Source organism: Dermacentor silvarum, chromosome 1 (assembly GCF_013339745.2).
Source record: "Dermacentor silvarum isolate Dsil-2018 chromosome 1, BIME_Dsil_1.4, whole genome shotgun sequence".
In the NCBI taxonomy this organism is placed as follows: domain Eukaryota; kingdom Metazoa; phylum Arthropoda; class Arachnida; order Ixodida; family Ixodidae; genus Dermacentor; species Dermacentor silvarum.
Genome location: NC_051154.1, coordinates 301,052,060 through 301,071,385, shown reverse-complemented (window position 1 = coordinate 301,071,385; position 19,326 = coordinate 301,052,060). Strand labels below are relative to the sequence as shown.

The following is a 19,326-nucleotide window of genomic DNA, read 5'->3' as shown; positions in this document are numbered from 1 at the left end:
TTGGTGCCGGAGCACAGCGTCGCCCTGCCTCCCTCCCTCCCATACCCCCACGGCCTTTCGCACGACGGTCGCGTTTGCTTTCGGCCGTGCGTTCGTTCTCCGTGATAGCGCGCGCGTCCCCCGCGCGCTTTCGCTCTTGGAATCTATACAGAACGTCACGGCGATGCCGACGGCAGAAATCCGGTTGAAGTGTCCATATAATTGCTATCGCAATAAAACTGCCCAATCTAGTGTCATTTGGAGATGCCCAAGTAACAGTAACCCCGCATCGTACTATGAATACCACCCGTGGCGTTGTCTCAGATGATCTGTTGCAGCTGAGTGAGGCTGAACTTCTGGAGGGTTTCAGTGAGCAGAATGTCATCAATATTAAACGGATTAGAATGAGGCGAGATGGCAAAGAACTCTAGACCAAGCATCTGATACTTTCAACTCTAGTGTTCTGCCCAAGTCCATTGAGGCCAGCAGTTCGGCCATAGTTCCCAGAGCTGCCGAGGCCGCCAAACTTGTGCAAAATGCAGTGGTCATGAATACTCCTCTGAGTCTTGTGAAAGCTCGCTACATTGTGTGAACTGTGATGGGGAGCACGCCGCATCCTCGCGGTCGTACCCATCCTGGAAAAAGGAAAAGGAAATAGTAACTAATAAAGTAAAGGAAAAATAACTTTCAAGGAGGCACGCAGGCAGGTATCGTACCTGCCAAAAACCAGCTTTGCTGAAGTGGCGCGTCTGGGGGCAGCGCCATAACGGCTCCCGGCGGCTGTCTGGCACACGCGTAGTGAGCCGGTGGCGATGCCATCTGCCCCCTCGGCGGGTGTAGCCAGTGCTGCTGCTCCGCCATCTAAGGAGGGCCCATCAACCTCCGGGCTGGTGGGCTCCAAGGTCTCGTCTTTTCAGGCGAGACTCTCAAAGGCAACACAGCGCTCTTGCGAGCGCGTGTCCAGCGGCTCGCAAGAGGATATGGACACAACACCGAGTGTGAGGGCGCAGCCAGCGTCTAAGGAGCGGCGCGATTCCATCGACCGCTCCAAAAAAGAAAAATCTCATGTCCCCCGGCGCCTGGAAAGGGCCCGTGAGCTTACTTTGTATTCTTGAACACACAGCATAAAAATTATCAAAATGAACACACAAATCCGACAATGGAATGTGAGAGGACTTCTGCATAATCTTGATGATATCACAGAACTCCTCCTTAAATATAAGCCAAAAGTTCTGTGTGTTCAGGAAACACACTTCAAACATACACAAATTTCCTCAGACAATATGCTATTTTTCGCAAGGACCGCGAGGACACTGTCGTGTCATCCGGTGGTGTGGCTATCATAGTCGACAGAGGTGTTGCCTGTCGGGAAATAAAACTTCGTACACCCCTAGAGGCAGTTGCTGTCCAAGGGGTGCTGTTTGACAAGCTAATCACTATCACTTCTATATGCATCCCTCCAAGTTATCAACTTAATGAAACCGAATTTCAAAACTACATAGATCAGCTTCCGGCTCCATACATTGTTGTCGGAGATTTAAACGCACATAACACTTTGTGGGCGATTTGTGGTTGCGGTGCAAGAGGTCGCCTAATCGAAAACTTTTTTTCCTCGGGGGCATGTTTACTTAATAAGAAAGAGCCAACGTACTACAGCGTGGCGCATAATATATACTCCTCCATCGATTTAAGTATCGTGTCGAGTTCAATAATTCTGTACCTGGAGTGGTCCGTTCTCAAGAACCCCTTTGGGAGCGACCACTTCCCAATTACAGTGTAGACCGCTTATAACATAAGTCACCGGAGTCGCGAATATCCGCACTATAAGCTGTACCGCACTATGACCAAAGCAACAATTTTCAACGCCCGCACATATGCAAAACATGTGCACCGAGCCGCCACGCGTATGCGACAGTCGAGGAATGCGGCTAGAATGTTTGCATTCAATTTACAGTCGAATCTCTTTAATTCGAACCAAATCACGCGGCGGCGCCACCGACCGGCATTGCTCCGGCACCGCCATGGAGTAAAAGTTTAGGAGAGACCCCTCAATGTCGCGCGCGAACAAAAAAAAAAAGCGGTGGAAATTTCACCCTCTTTCAAATAGCAAGGTCGCCGATTCTGCGTTGCGCCGGAACATGCGTGTAGTGCCGACGTCTCAGCCACGCTACCGTAGCCACGCGTAGAAAACGGCAGTGAACCCTTCTTTCTCCTTTATGCTTCCTCTACTTTCTAGTCACGTGTTGACCTTGCACGCTGCAGCTACGGCGCAGAGGGAAGCAGTGGCGCTCTACCAGGCCGGCCAACGAAACTGCCCACGCCGGCAAACGCCCGCTTCCCGATAACGGCAGAAAACGAAACTTTGGAGAGCTGGCGCCGGGCCGTCTAGAGCGGCGGCGCCTGGACGGCGGCGGGCGCGAGGGCGTGCACGGTGACAGTCGAAAGTGAGGGAGCTACGAGGGAGGGCAAGGGGAACCACCGAAGCAGCGGAGTTGCCAAGGCGAAATCCGCTTCCCTGCCGCCCTCCTCCCTCACATTCCACGGTCTCCGCGTGCGCCCCCTTCGCCGTGCCGTGCCGGTGCCGCCCGCTCCCTGAACTTTCGTTTGCTGCCGTTATTGTAAAGCGAGCGTTAGCAGTTTCGTGGCCCTCGCTCGCTATGTGCGCCGTGATATTTGACGACTCGCACTCAAGATTCTGGTTTCAGCCTCACTGGCTGTTCGTTTGCACCACGTGTCCTTCTCTTCCACTTCGTCTCTCTTCCTCGAGCACTCCTTGGGGCGCCCGTTTGAGGGGAGCGTTCGCCGTCTCCGCTGATGCGTACTCCCAGGCAGCCGCACTCTAACCGGTATTCCGTTTCCCACAACTGCACTATAAGCGATACGTGTATACATGGAGTTCTATGGGAAAATTAACGGGAGTCTGAAAAGACCGCACTATATCCGGTCCTGCACTATAAGCAGTTACGTTATAAGTGGTCTATACTGTATATTAAACTTTACAAAACAAGATATATGCTCACCACACATTCCCCGATAGAAGGTTGACACGGCTAACTGGGAACGTTTCCGAAAACTTACATGTTTAAGCACGGATGATATTGCCTCCTTTAATATAGAAGACACTGTGGCGTATATAACAGACTTTATAATTGATGCTGCCACGAAATGCATCCGTCAAACTAACGGACTTGCGAATAAACGTCGCATCCCGTGGTGGAATGAAGAATGTAAACAAGCACGGAAAAATCTAAATAAAGCTTGGGGACGACTTCGCGACTCTCCATCTGCTGAAAACTTGATTAGTTTCAAACAAATAAAGTCACAAGGTGGAAGAACATGTCGACGTGCTAAAAGAGAGAGTTGGGAGAAGTACATCTCCAGTATAAATTCTTACACGGATAAGACGAAAGTGTGGAATCGAGTAAATAAATTAAAAGGCCGGTAGGTACACCCATTACCCTTAGTCAGTTCTCAAGATGAGAGCCTGGAAGACCAGGCAGGTTGTCTGGGCGAACACTTTGAACATGTCTCCAGTGTGTCCCATTACACACAAACATTTCTCAGGTTCAAAGAACACGCAGAGCGAAGGCCTCTTGATCGAAAATGGTCACAAAATAAAGATTACAACTGCCAGTTCAGCCTAGCTGAACTGGAAGCTTCTCTTAATTGCTGCAACAACTCGGCGCCAGGCGGCGATCGTGTCATGTATGAAATGATTAGGCACCTGCATACTGAAGCGCTGAAAACACTCCTGTCTCTTTTCAATGCCATGTGGGTGGCTGGGTATATCCCGTCCTCGTGGAAGGAGGCTATAGTCATCCCTGTGCTTAAACAAGGTAAAGACCCGTCCCTTGCAAGCAGCTACGGGTCAATAGCACTAATAAGCTGCTTGTGCTAACTATTCGAAAAAATAAACTACTAGACCCCTTCCAATGGGTTTTCAGGGAAGGTATGTCCACAACAGACCACCTTGTTCGCATTGAGTCTCATATTAGAGATGCTTTTATACATAAGCAATTCTGTCTCTCAGTGTTTCTCGACCTAGAGAAAGCTTACGATACCACATGGCGCTACGGCATTCTCCGAGACCTTTCGGTGATGGGTATCCGTGGCAACATGTTAAACACAAAAGAAAGCTACCTATCTAATCGCACATTCCGCGTAAGAGCGGGTAACGTTTTGTCTAGGTCATTCACCCAAGAGACCCGTGTGCCGCAAGGGGGCGTGCTTAGTTGCACACTATTGTAAAATTGAATTCCCTGCACACAGTCATCCCACACTCAATGTTTTATTCTGTTTATGTCAGCGATGTGCAGATAGGCTTCAAGTCATGCAATATTGCAATCTGCGAACGACAAGTACAGCTGGGAATAAACAGATTGTTCAAAGGGGCAGATGAAAATGGTTTTAAAGTGAACTCCCAGAAGAGCACTTGCATACTCTTTACAAACAAGAGAGGCGTAACGCCAGTCCCAAGTATACAAATCAGAGGAGATGCGCTCTCTGTGAGCAGCGAGCATAAGTTTCTAGGAATCATTTTAGATTCCAAGCTGACATTTATTCCTCATATTAAGTATCTGAGGGCAAAATACCTCAAGACAATGAACCTTTTAAAGCTTCTGTCGCGTACGACTTGGGGTAGTGATCGAAAGTGTCTGGTTAACTTATACAAAAGTCTTGTCAGTTCACGCCTTGATTACGGAGCCATAATTTTTAAGTCCGCAATGCCAAGTGCATTGAAAATACTAGACCTCATTCACCATCTGGGTATCCGCCTCGCGACCGGTGCTTTCCGAACAAGTCCGATCCAGAGCCTCTATGTAGAGTCGAATCAGTGGTCACTCCATATGCAGCGTTCATATAGCAGTTTCACATATTTTCTGAGCGTACGCGCGAATACTGAACACCCTTCATATTCAATCTTAAACGATATGACCGCTGCCACACTCTTCCATAATCGACCGGCAGCGAGAAAGCTGTTCTCATTGCGTGTAAGAAACCTTAGTGAGGAAATGGGTGTTCCAATTATTGAACAGTCACCTATGGCTCCAATGGAACTGTTACCTCCGTGGCAGTGGCAGCTCATAGATTGTGACACATCATTTATAGAAGTCACGAAACACGTGCCTGAGGCACACATTAAAATGCATTTCCTAGAACTCTAATCTAAATACTCGTGTACTTGTGTTTTAAACAGACGCTTCCAAGTCTCATGCCGGGGTATCTTATGCAGCCATCGGTCCATCCTTTTCGGAATCCGGTGTACTGCACCCGGAGACAGGTATCTTTACGGCTGAGGCCTATGCACTGTTATCGACTGTGAAGTATGTTCAAAACTTCAAAAACTTCAAAAGACTGTCATATTTACAGACTCCCAAAGTGTCATGAAAGCATTGAAGTCACTCTGTAAACACAAAAACTCTGTACTTACTTAATGAGCTCTATTCCATTCTGTTAAAGCGAACATATGTAACCAACATGTGATTATATGCTGGGTGCCGGGCCATAGAGGCATTGAGGGTAATGTTCAAGCAGACTAAATGGCCACATCAGTTACATATCAGGCGTTACATCTCCCTGCAGCTGCTGTTCCTGCAGCAGATTTGAAGCCTTTCCTGCGAAAGAAACTGCGAAGCCACTGGCAACGCTTGTGGGATGCGGAAAGAAATAATAAGCTTCACTTGATAAAACCACAGTTAGGTTTCTGGCCCCCCGTAACGAAAACACGAACTGATGTCCTGTTCTATCGTCTAAGAATAGCACATACATACGGCACCCACAATCTTTTGCTTACTGGGGATGAACCACCAACCTGTGGTAGATGTGGTGAGAGGCTGACCGTCCTCCATGTCCTCGTGGAGTGTTGGGAAGCCAAAACAGAGAAAAATATTTTCCTCAAGCGTACCGGTATTATGTCCCTCTTCATCCCATCATGTTTCTTGGTGAAGAACCGCTTTTTCATGCCAAAGCAGTCATCGATTTCTTGAACGATGTGGTCCTGCATGTTATTAGCCCAATAAGTTCGTAGCGCATCCTCTCTCCAGAGGATGCCGCTGTGATAGTAGTTTTTATAGCACATGCCTCCAGGCCCTTGTGGTTCAAGGGCTCTGTTTAGGCAGTAGTGCTTCTTGCCAATTATTGCATCTTAAAAATTTTAAATATCGTGTCATTCTTTCTCAATGCATTCTTCATTTTGTAGTACACCTCATTAGTCATTGCCATGATTTTAGTACATGTATATTTTATGCACTTTACAGCGATTATTTTTAGGCCCCTTTACAGTCACGCCTCATCTACTTCTCAGAATTCATTGCTCCACTTTACACTCACAAACACTGGCATGGCGCTCTTAGGCCATAACTGGCCCTTACACCATAAAACACACATCATCATCAACCGCGTGATCGTTATGAGTGCCAAATGGAACCACCTGTCTCTAGACGAAAAACTGGATGTTTTGCGTAGGCAGGACTCCGGGCAGCGTTGTGTCGGCGTTGCGAATGCATTTGGGATCCCGGCGTCATCATTGTCAACAATTAAGAGCCAGTGTCAAGCAATCGCGGCCGCATCGGAAAGTGCGCAGCTTGGGCCCGCACGCAAGAGACTGTGCACTGGATAGTTTAGTAAAGTAGACGACGCTGCTGCTACATGGCTAAAGGATTTACGATCCAGAAACATTCCGGTTTCGGGACCCATGATTCAAGAGAAGGCTGTGGAATTCACAGCACTTTTCGATTTCACTGGCTTTGACGCAAGCAGTGGATGGTTGCATCGTTTTCGGGCGTGTTATAGAATTGCATGGAAACAGGCGTGTGGTGAGGCGAGCTGTGCCGACACCGCTGCTGCAAGTACGTGGCCCTTCTTCTTCGCTGCCCAGCAGAGTGTTGTGCCGGAGAAGGTTTATGAGAGCTTGGACACAGTGACGCATTCATGACCACTGCAGTCCTAAGTGCACAAGTGCAGAAAAAGCTTACTGCATTCTTCAAAACTTGCAAAATAAGCAGAAATGCACATTCAAATAAGCAGCATTGCAAAAAAAAAAGAGATCAAATTCCATTTCAACAACTGATTTCTTTAGCACCTGATAACAAGTTGCGCCATAACTATTTCAGTTCAGCGAACTTTCACTTTAAGGGGGGGACGCGGCTTTCGCATCGCGAAAAATGGCTACAAAATCGATTTTTTGTTTCTGTAACTCTTATTCTATCTGATTCCGAAATATCATCACTGAAAACCAAGTGGAAGTGCTTTAAAAAAATTGTTGTATCAGCCAAGGTGCCGAAAAATTGCGCGGAAATCGCGAAAAAACGGCGTTTTCAAGCCACGATATCTTCGGAACGGCGCAGCCGAGTGCCGCCATCTTGGTCTCGTTGGAAAGCGCATTTCTCCGTCTTCAAATCTGCCGCTTCAGCTATCTCCTCCATACAGAAACAAGCACACAAAAAGCAAATGATTGAAGGTCGTGCCGGAGCCACCGATTGGCCGCGCCCGCCACGTGACTCCAGCGCAGTTCGCCATTGGTCCGGTGCTCGCTCCGTGATGGCGTCGTCTGCTCCGCTTGTTGCGGTGTCCTCGCGAGCTCCGGACAGTTTCCATAATTTCGACGGGCGATACGTGGACATAGCAGTAGTGTGGCCGATCCCGCTTTTTGTGGACGTCTCAGACCCGCGGCTAAGCATTCCGAGCATCGGTGACGCGGACTTCGCGACCGAGCTTCGGGCACGGAATGCTCGGACACGCGGCTAAGCCTCTCGCGCCTAGGCGTCTCCGACTCGGCGATGAAGCACATCGCGCGCGGACTTCTCGGATCCTTGCCTAAGCATTTCGTGCGTTGGCGCCTCCGACTGCGCGACTAAGCAAATCGAGCGTCGACTCCTCGAGCCCGCGGCTACGCATTTCTCGCGTCAGCACATCGCTCAACAAGTGTCGACTCCCCGGACCCGCGGCTACGCACTTCGCGCGTCGGCACCGCGAGCGTCGACTCCTCGAGGCCGCGGCTAGGCATTTCGCGCGTCGGCACCTCGGACTGTGCGACTAAGCTAATTGAGGATCGACTCCTCGAGCCCACGGCTAGGCATTTCGCGCGTCGGCACATCGCTCATCGAGTGTCGACTCGGACCCGCGACTAGGCACTTCGCGCGTCGGCACCTCGAGCGGCGACTCCTCGAGCCCGCGGCTAGGCATTTCGCGTGTCGGCACATCGCTCATGGAGTGTCGACACCTCGAGCGTCTATTCCTCGGACCCGCGGCTAGGCATTTCGCGCGTCGGCACCTCGGACTGCGCGATTGAGCTTACCGAGCGTTTGGACCCGCGACCAGGCATTTCGCGCATCGGCACCTCGGACTGCGCGACTAAGCTCGTCGAGCGTCTATTCCGCGGACCCGCGACCAGGCATTTCGCACATCGGCACCTCGGATCGACCCGCGACTTAGCACATCGCGCGCCGACTCTGTTATCGTAATGCCACGATATCTAGTAATAATACCTATCAATACCACCCCTTCATAAAGAGAACCTCATCATGAGCTCTGTTCACTAGGCTACTTGGGCTGGCACAGACACCTGGCTGTAGAAGTGAGGCATGGTAAAAAAGTACAGGCTGGAAAGCACCTAGCAGCTGCATTGCTGCCTATCTATCAGTGGCTCTCCTAACCTCCATAGCCATTGTCAATGGAAGATGATTCAGAAGGCTGCTGAGAGCCTTCATTCAGTAACATGGTCGATTCTACCAAAAGAAAACAATGCCTCACTGACTGCACTATAGGCTGCTATCAGTGAGGCAGTCTGCAGATACAACGCTAGAACTACTGTATATTTATGCCCACATAGTTCTGCACCTCACTTGGTTTGAAACCCAGGCACCATGCTCTTGGTAGAGCAGCAGTAAAAAATGCCATACAAACATGAAAAAGGCAGAACGAAGGCTCAGCAGACCAGAGGCCACATCTCCAAGAAGCCCCACGTCACAAAACACATCAAAGATTACAACTTTGGTGCGTTTTAGAGAACTGAAGAGAAGGTGCAGCTTTGAGAGCCGTTTTCTCAAAACTGTTTTTTCGCCTTTCTGCTCAGTTTCTGGAGCTGATTTCTTCGTTACCGTTTATCCTATTTTGATTCTGTATTTTTTGTCACGTTCCTTGGACTACAGTGCAGGTCGAGACAGTCTTGCATTTTTATCTTGACATTTTATAAATTTATGGCGTGGCTATTCGTTCATCCCGAAAGTGTGCTTGGTGCGAAGGTAACTTGAAAAATGACTATCTAAAAAATTTGTGTTGCGAAAAAAAAAGTAAGACTGTCACGGACCTTCAGCACGCATTGAGCTATGCAGTCAATACTCAACGAGCCTTCCATCATGTTTTTTAAGCTCCCCAGGCCCTCCAGAAAGTTCAAGAGAGAAAAATTCTGCTCAATAAAATGTTCTCAAGGTATCACTCTGAAACTTTCATGGAAATATCAAGGAGACATTCTAAACATTTGTGCCAATTTTCATCAAAATCCATGAAGAAATCAGGAAGTTGATTTTCAAAGCCACGTACCCCTTAAATAACTTGTTCTCTCTCTCCTATGAGCTAACTAGCATCAAGGTAGGCATTCTTCTTGTCGAAGGGGTGTAGTGACACTTGTCTAGATTCTGTGTTTTGTGACGTGTGTCATTGAGAAGTATTGACCTGCTTTAAATTGTGTGTGCATTGACAGGTTGAAACGTGTAGGCCCAGGTTGCAGAAGGCCAGGAAGCAACCTCAATAGCAGCAGCAGTCAGAAGCTGTAGTTAGTACTCTATTTCCTATGAATCTTGAATGTTCACACCACACACAGGCAAGCAGGACAGTTGATTTGTCAATTCCAAGTATGTTATGGTAACAGTGCGAAGGGCACAACGGACAAGGCAGAGAAGATTCAGGAAGCGTAATGATGCAAAAGATAATGTGCACCTGCTTGTTATATTTTCCCGGCCTTGTCTCTTGTGCTTTGTGTTTGCCTTTTACAGTTAGCTACAAAAACTTATGGGGCATAGTTCCACAACAGATGTGAATTTCTGCTTTGTCAAGGTATTGTGCTTCTATTGTACTGCACCACTGTGTAGCTCACAAAGACTACTATACTGAAGCTTTGAAATTGAGGCTATATGCTGAAGCTTCTCAAGAATTCAGTTTTTTCGCAAATCCCATGTCCCGTAACTTTTTTGGGTAACTGTACCTTATCTTACGTGGTTGTGTTCACACAGCCCTACGTGCAGCATGGAGACACGGCCTTTGCTACAAGCAGATGGAACAGTGCATAGTATCGAAGTGTAGGATGTTTAGGACTTTGCCAGATATGCTGTGGGACTTTTAAAATGCCACACATATGGTAGTGCCCAATAATATTTTGAGGCGAATGCAGAATCTGAAATAGATGGATCCTTTCTGTTCAGGAAAAAGTCATTGATTACATCTGTTAACACGAAAATTTGCCTTCTTTAAAAGGAGGTTGCAAACCTTTTATCTCTGCGCGGCTTTTATGAGGAATTTCATTTTGTTGTCTGAAAAATTTCTCATAGCCCATTTCATTCAAAATTAGCGTTCAGTTGCATGTCAGTCTACATTCTTGTGTGTTTTAAATAGCCTTTCTCAAAGGTCTGTTGACTCCCAGGTGTCAGAGGGTTCATGAGGTTTTACAATGACTGCTCTACAAACGGGCCATTTGATACATGTTTATCCAAGTCTCCGCATCAATCTTAGTCAAATCGAAAACAAGAAGAAAAGTTAATGTTGAACTAGTGCTTGGATCTCCACTGTATTCAAGGAAGCCTAATGTCAGCACTCTAGTTTCTTGTAGGCAACACCACCTTCCTTATACAGTAGGCTTCCGTTAATTTGATTGTGGTTAATTCTATCTTTCAGTTAATTCGATCCCAACCAAATATCCTAGCCGGTCCAGTGCCCATGCATTTGTATGGGCCCAAACATTCGTTATTTCGATTCTAAAATTGGCTGTCACCGGGTTGGCCCCATGACCGTTGTCACATACACGCTGACCCCATCTGTCTCGGCAGAGCTTAAAAGGGGCCCTGAACCACTTTTTATTGAAGGGGAGAAAGGCATTTGAATTAAAAATTGGTTATTTCAGAAATACCTTGCTGCAAAAAGTACTTCAATGCGTTCAGCAGAAGTGGAGTTATTGGCAGTCATACACGGCCTCCGATGTGCTCCCATTCCTTCTTCAATGCCTTACATGGCGAAGGCTACGGCAGAGTGGGGCAGTGCCCGCAATGCTCCGCCTTCTAAATGACACTGTGGCGCGCAGTTTAAATTTCATTTTGGATGTTAACTTAGATGCCACGACTTCCGATTTTGGTGCCTACGACATGCTAAATGTAGGCCAAACGCAGTTGTCCTCAGCGAGCCGCAGTGCGCTTAGCCAGTGGACACGTGGCAGCACCTAACGGTGGCCACGGTATCTACGCTGGGTAGCCGACCGCATCTACCAATAGCAGCCGCACATGGTTATGAGCTTTATTACGAAATAAAGCGTCCAGAAGAGAGTGAGGAGCAGGCTTCTGTTTGAAAAGAGAGCATTTGATAGAAAGGTGACTTCGTGCTCCGTTTGCGAGCTCCACGCACCCCGTATGACCAGAAAACTTGGCTGAGATGTTCACATGCAGCGTATGCTACTTGCGGACTATGTTATTTCACCAAGCGTGAGGGGCGGTTCAGGGCCCCTTTAACCCTTTAGCCGCCAACCCCAAGCTGTACTCGTCACCTGAGTTTGCACCAATATCGCCAATGACGAGTCACACTAGTCCGGCCCAATTTTCCACTCCTTCTGCCGCCAAAGATGTGTCACGGTCGTCAATTGCTTTGCTTGCAATTTTCAACCCTAGATGGCAGTAGTTGTCTATCAAAAACTGAATTTCGTGCCTTTCGCACATGTTTTAAGCCTGGCAACAGTAATTTCATAATGGGGCTTCGCCGTTTCATAATGGGGCTTCGCAGTAATTTCATAACGGAGCATCACCGCCGGTGGCGGTGATGCTCCAAGAGAAAGAGGTGCTTCTTGAAGCAGTACGGAAAGCAGTGTTAGTGACGACATGGAATTTGTGTCCGATAGTGACTTAGACGTCTTTACTCAGGATATTGTTTCAGATGCCGCCGAGAGCGACGGCAATGGCGACGACGGTGACGCACTGAGCAGTGCACGTGTGTAGCAGTGCGTGAACACCGATAACCTGCCACCTGCGCCTCCGCGGTTTCCCTTCTCTTCAGTCCCCGGAATCTTGTGGCAGCCGCTCACTGAGAAGAATGACATTCTCGGCTGGTTTCATGTATTTTTTCACTGAGGCATCATTGACCTAATCGTCACGGAGACAAACCATTATGCGGTAGCGTACGTTGCTGCTCGGTGTGCTAATTCTGAACAGAAATCAATGATATAACACAGGGGTTCTCAAGCATGTTCGTTCCAGGGAACCCTGCTAAGCTCCATGAAGCGCCAAGGAACCCCCCCCCCCATTTAACCAAATTAAAATGTCCTAATTAAACGAATGTCGAATTACCCAAGGTATCAAGAAAACAATAAATGAATGCTTACTACGTCAACAGGCTTTTATTTACTGAATGAATTAGCAAATCTTGTTTCTATTTTGCACAAGAGCAGTGCGGCACCCGCCGCGGTGGCTCAGTTAGCAAAGGTGTTTCGTGGCTGGGCACGAGGTCACGGGATCGAATCCCGGCCGCGGCGGCCGCATTTCGATGGAGGCAAAATGCAAAAACTTTTGCCCGTGTACGTGCTTGCGTTGTAGTGCATGTTAAAGAACCGCAGGTGGTCAAAATTAATCCGGAGCCCTCCACTACGGCGTACCTCACAGTCAGAACTGGTTTTGGCACGTAAAACCCTAGAAAGAAGAAGAGCAGTGCGGAAGCTGAAGTTCTCGTCATCTCATGACTTATTTGAGCTAGCAGCGGCGAAGGCCTCGTGACATCCTTCGCAGCGCGGCCGCGGCGCGCGTCTTCATCTGAGACACGCTTTTCACTACCGCGCGCACATCCCAATTATTTTTTCACTAGTGAGCTGGTCGCCAACAAATTGCCCGCCCATCGCGATGTAGCCGGTGCTCTTCATCTTCGACAGCTGTGCACTGAGTCAAAGCGAAACTACTGCTTACCGCAACCGCTGCGGAGAAAACCGCGGCCGTTATCGACGAGATCATGGTCGGCGACCTTGCGGTTCAGAAGGCAGGCGGCCGACGCCATAGCCGACGCACTCACCAAGTCAAAACGAAACTACCGTTTGCTGCAACAAGTGTGCACGAAACCGCGGTCGCTATCGACGCGATCATGGATGGCGACTACGCAGCTGCGAAAGGCACGCAGGCGACGCGCGCACCGTCAAAACGAAACTACTATTTACCGCAACCGCTGCTGCGGCGGACGAAACTGTGCTGGTTATCGACGCGATCATAGATCGCGATTACGCACTTATGAAGGCACGCGGCTAGCCGCCAACGCGGTGTTACGCGCGGCGATTAACGCAAGAATAAAGGCTTTGAGGACACAATTAGGCACGAAGAGTTCCGGCGTTGCTGTCAGTCACGTATAGCGTACGATTGCCGCTGAGGACCATACCAATGAGGACTGCATCGCTTCGTTTTTGGACGCTAGCGCCGTTTTAGCTCTTTTGCGGCGCGCACTTGTGGTGCTCCGCGCATCAGTTTTTTTTTATTCCTCCGAAGTATAACATCAGTGCGCACGTACGCTATCGGCACCTACCCTATCTACAAACGGGAGAAATGCGCACGGTGGTAAGTTAGAGCCTCCGAGATTCAAGTGCAAAAGCTTAGGCGCGCTGCCCATGGCTGCCCGTTTTCGGAGATTGGGTGGCTACAAGCTGCTTGCGGATTTATTGCGCAGTTTGCGCGTTGCCGTTACGCACTGTGATGTGCTTTTTGACACTCGGGCATAGGTAATTGAAGTTCTGTGGATCAAGCGCACCTCGTGTTCGCTGTTTTCATCACTTGGCGAGCGCGGGACCACGGAAAATTTATCAGTGGCTCGCGGAACCCCGAGCAGGGGCCTGCGGAACCCCCGGGTTCCGCAGAACCCACTTTGAGAACCCATGATATAACATATATTTTCAGAATCAGAATCGCACGGAAAAAATTATGACTACTTAAAGAAAAATTGGCGATCTTGTTATGTTTTTCAGAAGTTAAATTGGCGGTTAAAGGGTTAAGGGACAGTGAATGTGTTGAACACACGTCATCTCCGGTTGAACACGTCTATATTCTGCCTGCCCTAGGAAGATTTTCAAGCAATAATGGTAGCATATAATGTCTGATTGGAGAATTTATTCGAACGCATGCCCCCCCCCCTCCCTCTTTTTTCCCTAGAAAATTGAGCGGAAAACTGCATTCGCGGTGTTCGTGTGCTTTTCTGCATTACACCGCTTTATTGTGGCAAAGCTAACTTTGACAACTGTGCGGTGAAGTTGACTTTAGAAAACTGGCTGCCACTGTGCTACACATATTTACACCCTTGCCAATTTTCTTGCTAAAAATTGTGCTTGCGGTAGATTTATATTTTGTTTAGGAGCTTTAATGTCATTTCTACATTGGTTTTCTACTTTGGACAAATTGAAAGCAGGTGTGCGTTTGATTCAGAGGCCTGTTAGGATCGGGCAACCACTGTCAAATGAACCAGTGGTGTGTTTTTGGCGTTTTTTTTTCTGCATCTTGTTTAACTCAACCTGCCGGATAATTCAACCACTTTTGTCGGTCCCGTGAGGGCCGAATTAACGGAAGTTACTTTATTGATTATAGAATGTGAGTGTTGTATAAGCTAAATGCTACTCACTTGATGATGACTGTTTGGCAGCTTCAAGGCATCTTCAGTGGTCCAGGCAGTGACTGACAATGCTCCCATGTTTTGGCCATCCTTTCCCTCCAGGATTCTACTCGTGGCGCAACACATCGCAAGGCTCGTGGTTTGTACAGGGCCTGTGCTCAGTGCTCCAGGAGCGAGCACGGTCTGCAGACCTGTTGTCCATGTTGACGGTGGTGTGCCGCCGCGTTGCACTTTACTACGAGTCGTGTGTGCCAGGTGACCCCGGCATGGACCGCAAGAAGCAGGTGCCATCCATCACCTCCACGCTCACCCGGCTAGTCTACTTTGGACGGCGTACTTAGGTTTGCCATTTCTTTTGTTTGTGTTTTGCCATGTGCCCTCACCTGTCCTCCCTTGTTTTGCCTCAAAGGACCAAAGCTGCATGTGAGAGAACGTCATTGGGTGTTTCTTTGATTTGGCCAGTTGCACTGGCTGAACTAGTCCCTTGCAAAAGGATTTTTATCAGGGCAAGTTAAAACCCATTTTTAAGAGTGTCAAAGCAGCAAAAAAAAAAAAGGACATAGTAGAAATGGAACCTGAAATGTAGCCGCTGTACTTACGTCGATGCATTTCTTTTACGTTCCGCTTTTGGCACTGTTATGTTCCTTAGTTCCTTGGTTTGTTTGTTTATTGACACGATGTGACAGTGTGGAATATATGACTTCCGTCAAAATGTTTGAGGACTTTCTGTAGTAATAAGTTGCTGTGTAGATTATTCACGATTGCCATTGCTGAACAGTTCAGGTACTCACAGGCATCCCAGGGACAAAAAGAGCTTACCTCATGGCAGCTAAGGTTAAATGGAACGATACATTGCAGTGTAAGGTGATAAAGGACAAACGGAAGGGAAGGTCATGGAATACTTTTAGCGAAGATTGAACATCCTGTTTTCTGGAACTTTAGCTAAATATGAAACTTTACTGCTGATTTAGCAAATTCACATTAACAAGATGTTTTAGTGCGCTGTTGTTAGTGTACCACCACCTTTATTGGTTCAAAGGTGTGGTGGCACTGTGATTGGGGTGTACTATATTATTTTAAAAAGACACACTGAGCATTGCCACCTGTCTGTCAAGTGCATTCACTAATAGCATACACAGCTATATTGTACTGTGTCCAGTGCTCAAACTCTTTTGAGTGTGAAAATGTGGGTTGTATGTAGTGGTATGCATCACTAATTTTATGTTGTACTGCTAGTTATAAAGTTGAGTACACAAAGAAAAAAAAGAAGTGCCGACAGTTGCACATACTATCAGCATCAAAAGTTTAGGTGGAGCAGGATATCTGGAAAAGAAGCCTGGGCAAATGGCCTGAAATTGAGTGTTCAGTCATCAGGTAGTGCTTCTAAAACAATGCTACACATTTAAAGGCTGTAACTCCACCACCCTCTAAACTTCAGACACTGACTGTACTATCTGTCACAAAAGTTCCCAGGCCAGAGAGCTAAGGGCTGGCCAGGATGTAAATTGATACGACACCATTAGGCCTAATGGAGCTGATCTCTTTCTTTGTTTTTCTTTTAGTGTTGAGGACTAAGACACCTAGGTGTCACTTTAGTCAGCTCAGTTCCAGGGACTGCTGCACGGCCGTACAGAGCTTACGGATTGACTGGCCACTAGCGCTTCGGCCTTGGAACTTTCGTAACAGTACAGTGAATTATATTGACATAAATGGACAGACCCACATTGGGCATATCATTGGCATGAAGTGACCTGGAGCATAGAATCGCAGCTTCGTAAATCAGGCATGAAAATGGAGCAGCACTTGAAGTGGTATGACCTATTTCAGAGGATTCACTGCCCCAATCATAGAACTGCCTTCATCAGGAGCAAAAAAAATGTTTAATTTTTGTTTAGCCAGTGTAAACTTGAAGAGCACTTGGATCATCTGAATAATTGTACCTTTGCCATTCTCATTAATTTAAATACCTTGGTTACCAGAGTTTTATTCAAGTGGAGTGCTCTGCATGGTAAAACATCCTTAATGTTCTTCTACCATGGTTTGCAAGCTTCTAGAGGTGATAGCCATTGCTCTGCTGATGTGCCTTTCAAGCAGCTTTTTCTAGCCATGCTCAATGTATGCAGAAGTTTGTGAGGGCGTGTTTCCTACCATGCCTTTTCTTGATGATGGAACTAGGTTTAAAGGGGCCCTGAATCACCCCTTGGGCTTTGTGAAATAACTTAGTCCGCGGGTAGCATACGCTGCTGTGAACATCTCAGCCAAGTTTTGCTGTCGTATGCGGTGCGTGGAGCTCGCAAGCGGAGCGCGAAGTCACCTTTCTCTCAAACGCCCTCGTTTCAACAAAGCCATGATCCTCACTCTCTTCTGTGTGCTTTATTGTGCAATAAAGCGCATTCCAATACGCAGCTGCTATTCGTCGCAGCAGTTGGTTAGACTGCGGCTCTCTAAGGACAACCGCGTTTGGCATACGTTTAGCGTGGTGTAGGCAAAAATCAGAAATTTGAACTGCGCGCCACGTTGGCGTTTTGAAGGCGGAGCGTTGTGGCCCCACCCCACTCTGCCGTAGCCTTCGCAGTGCAAGGCATTGAAGAAGGAAGGGGGAGCACAGCTGATGCTGTGTTTGATTGCCAATAACTCTGCTTCCGCTGAACGCATTGAAGTACTTTTTGCGGCAAAGTATTTCTGAAATAGCCTATTTTCACCTCAAATGTCTTTCTCCACTTCGATAAGAAGTGGTTCTGGGCCCCTTTAAGTATTGGGACGTTGTGTGGAGCCTGTGTTGATTTAGTTTGCTGAGAGAAATCTGCATGTCTAGAACTTATATAAACCTCTGCACTACTGAATTCTTTTTAGTGCAGGCATAGCTTTGGGGTGGGAAAACTTGTCAGTTAGCCAGTTTTCTGTTGAGATACTGTTTTTCTTTTTGACAAATGATGCTGACAAATGATGCCATGATACGTTGTGGTAATGGCGCCACTTCTTGACCACAGTGCAGCACGTGTAAAGTACTGTTAGTACTTGTTGCTGCACCAAGTGTATATACATTTTGCTTGCGTAGAGAAAGTACTTTAAGGTGTAAGTGTTGTTTTGAAGTCCTTTTTGACCAAAGCCAAATTTAGCCATGTATTTTAGTGTCAACCAACACTTTTGCTATGCATAGCCGGTGCATTGCCAACACAGAGGTGTGCAAGAGGGATCAGAGCTGTTAGCTTTCTTTTTGATCCCAAAAGGATGGGGGTTTTGTAAATGCCCCACATTGTGTTTATTTTCCTCCCAGCATTTTTTGTTGCTGTGTGTTTGAGCCAAAGCCATGTCTTAGAATGATTCACATCATCTACGAGAACCGTCTGTTGGAACATCAGCTTTTCAAAGGGATGTCACACATTGCATTTGTGTGATGGCATCATGGCCAGTGTTAGATTTTGATAATTTAGTGAATGGGAACAGGGTCCCCATGACGAGAGAGAGAAATGGAAGAAAAGGCAATACATAGATTGTCATTAATTTCACTTTGATTTGCTGAATTTTTTCACGTGGTAATGTACTGCCCTACCCTGTCCTGTCCTTTTCAGGGTCTGACATGATGTTTGGGATGCTATTCAAAGTCAGATTAACATGCAACTGCTCTCGAAAGTGAAAAAAAAACAGCCTCAAAACAGCAAGCAGATGAAATAGTATGCAGAGTTGTGTTTAAAATGGTGAGCTATCATGAAGTGAGCATGCAAGTGCCATGTGCACACTGTTGGCAATACCTATCTCAGCAGCTGCACTTCTGTGCTGGTTGGAACATTTTAAAAGGCCTTATTTTAAGGAGCCCCTCTCCAGGCATCATCGTAAATTTTGTTTGTACATTAGGGAGTTGAAAGGGCTGCTCAGGGAGCATTCTACTGTAATAATAAAGGTTTAGTAGTTGTAGTCAAGATAAAAGCATGTGAGCTACCCTCCCTATGCGGCACCTCTCTCTAGTTGCCTCAGCCAGTGCTTGTAGAAAACATTCCTCTCCTGCCTTCTGCCATGGTGGAGTTGCGGCTACTTTCATCAGATACGTAGCAGACAAAAAATTGGGACAAAAGAGAGACAGAAGTCAAGGTGCACCAACTCACCCATACCACCCAGCTTGTTTGCTTTTGTCACGAGCGCCATCTCTCTCTCTTTAAAAAAAAATGTTTTTTCTCCCTTGCTGTGTAACATCGTTCCAAAGACTACTCAGCGTGCACTGCTTTTCATGGGAATTCCCGAGTTCTTCGTACTACTGCTGGCTTTTTGTGCACTGCAGGCAGCATGCATGTGGTTCAAAAGCACCGTGCTTGCGGCAAGAGTGGCTCCTTTGAGGAGAAGACCACGCAGGCTTTTGTTCAAATTTTTTAGCTGTTTTTAGGGTGGTGTATGTCAGTGAAACACTTTGCAGACGCAATTGTCTCTTCGTGGTCTGCGTGCTGCAGTTGCCCTTTTGCAATGCCCAGACCTGGTGAGGGGCCCTTTATAAATAGGTGAAGTGCGGCATAATGATCCTACATTTAG

At 47.4% G+C, this 19,326-nt stretch overlaps 1 protein-coding gene across 1 annotated transcript in view; it reads left to right on the top strand.

Annotated features, from left to right (window-relative positions):
• The window catches only part of LOC119437252 (caspase), a 51,281-nt gene extending 32,302 nt beyond the window's left edge, over window positions 1–18,979 (top strand). Inside the window, exon 5 of the mRNA XM_037704291.2 lies at window positions 14,908–18,979. Coding sequence (XP_037560219.1) covers window positions 14,908–15,146 — 239 coding nt within the window. The 3' untranslated portion in view covers window positions 15,147–18,979. The remainder of the gene's footprint in view (window positions 1–14,907) is intronic.
• Window positions 18,980–19,326: the final 347 nt, after the last annotated feature.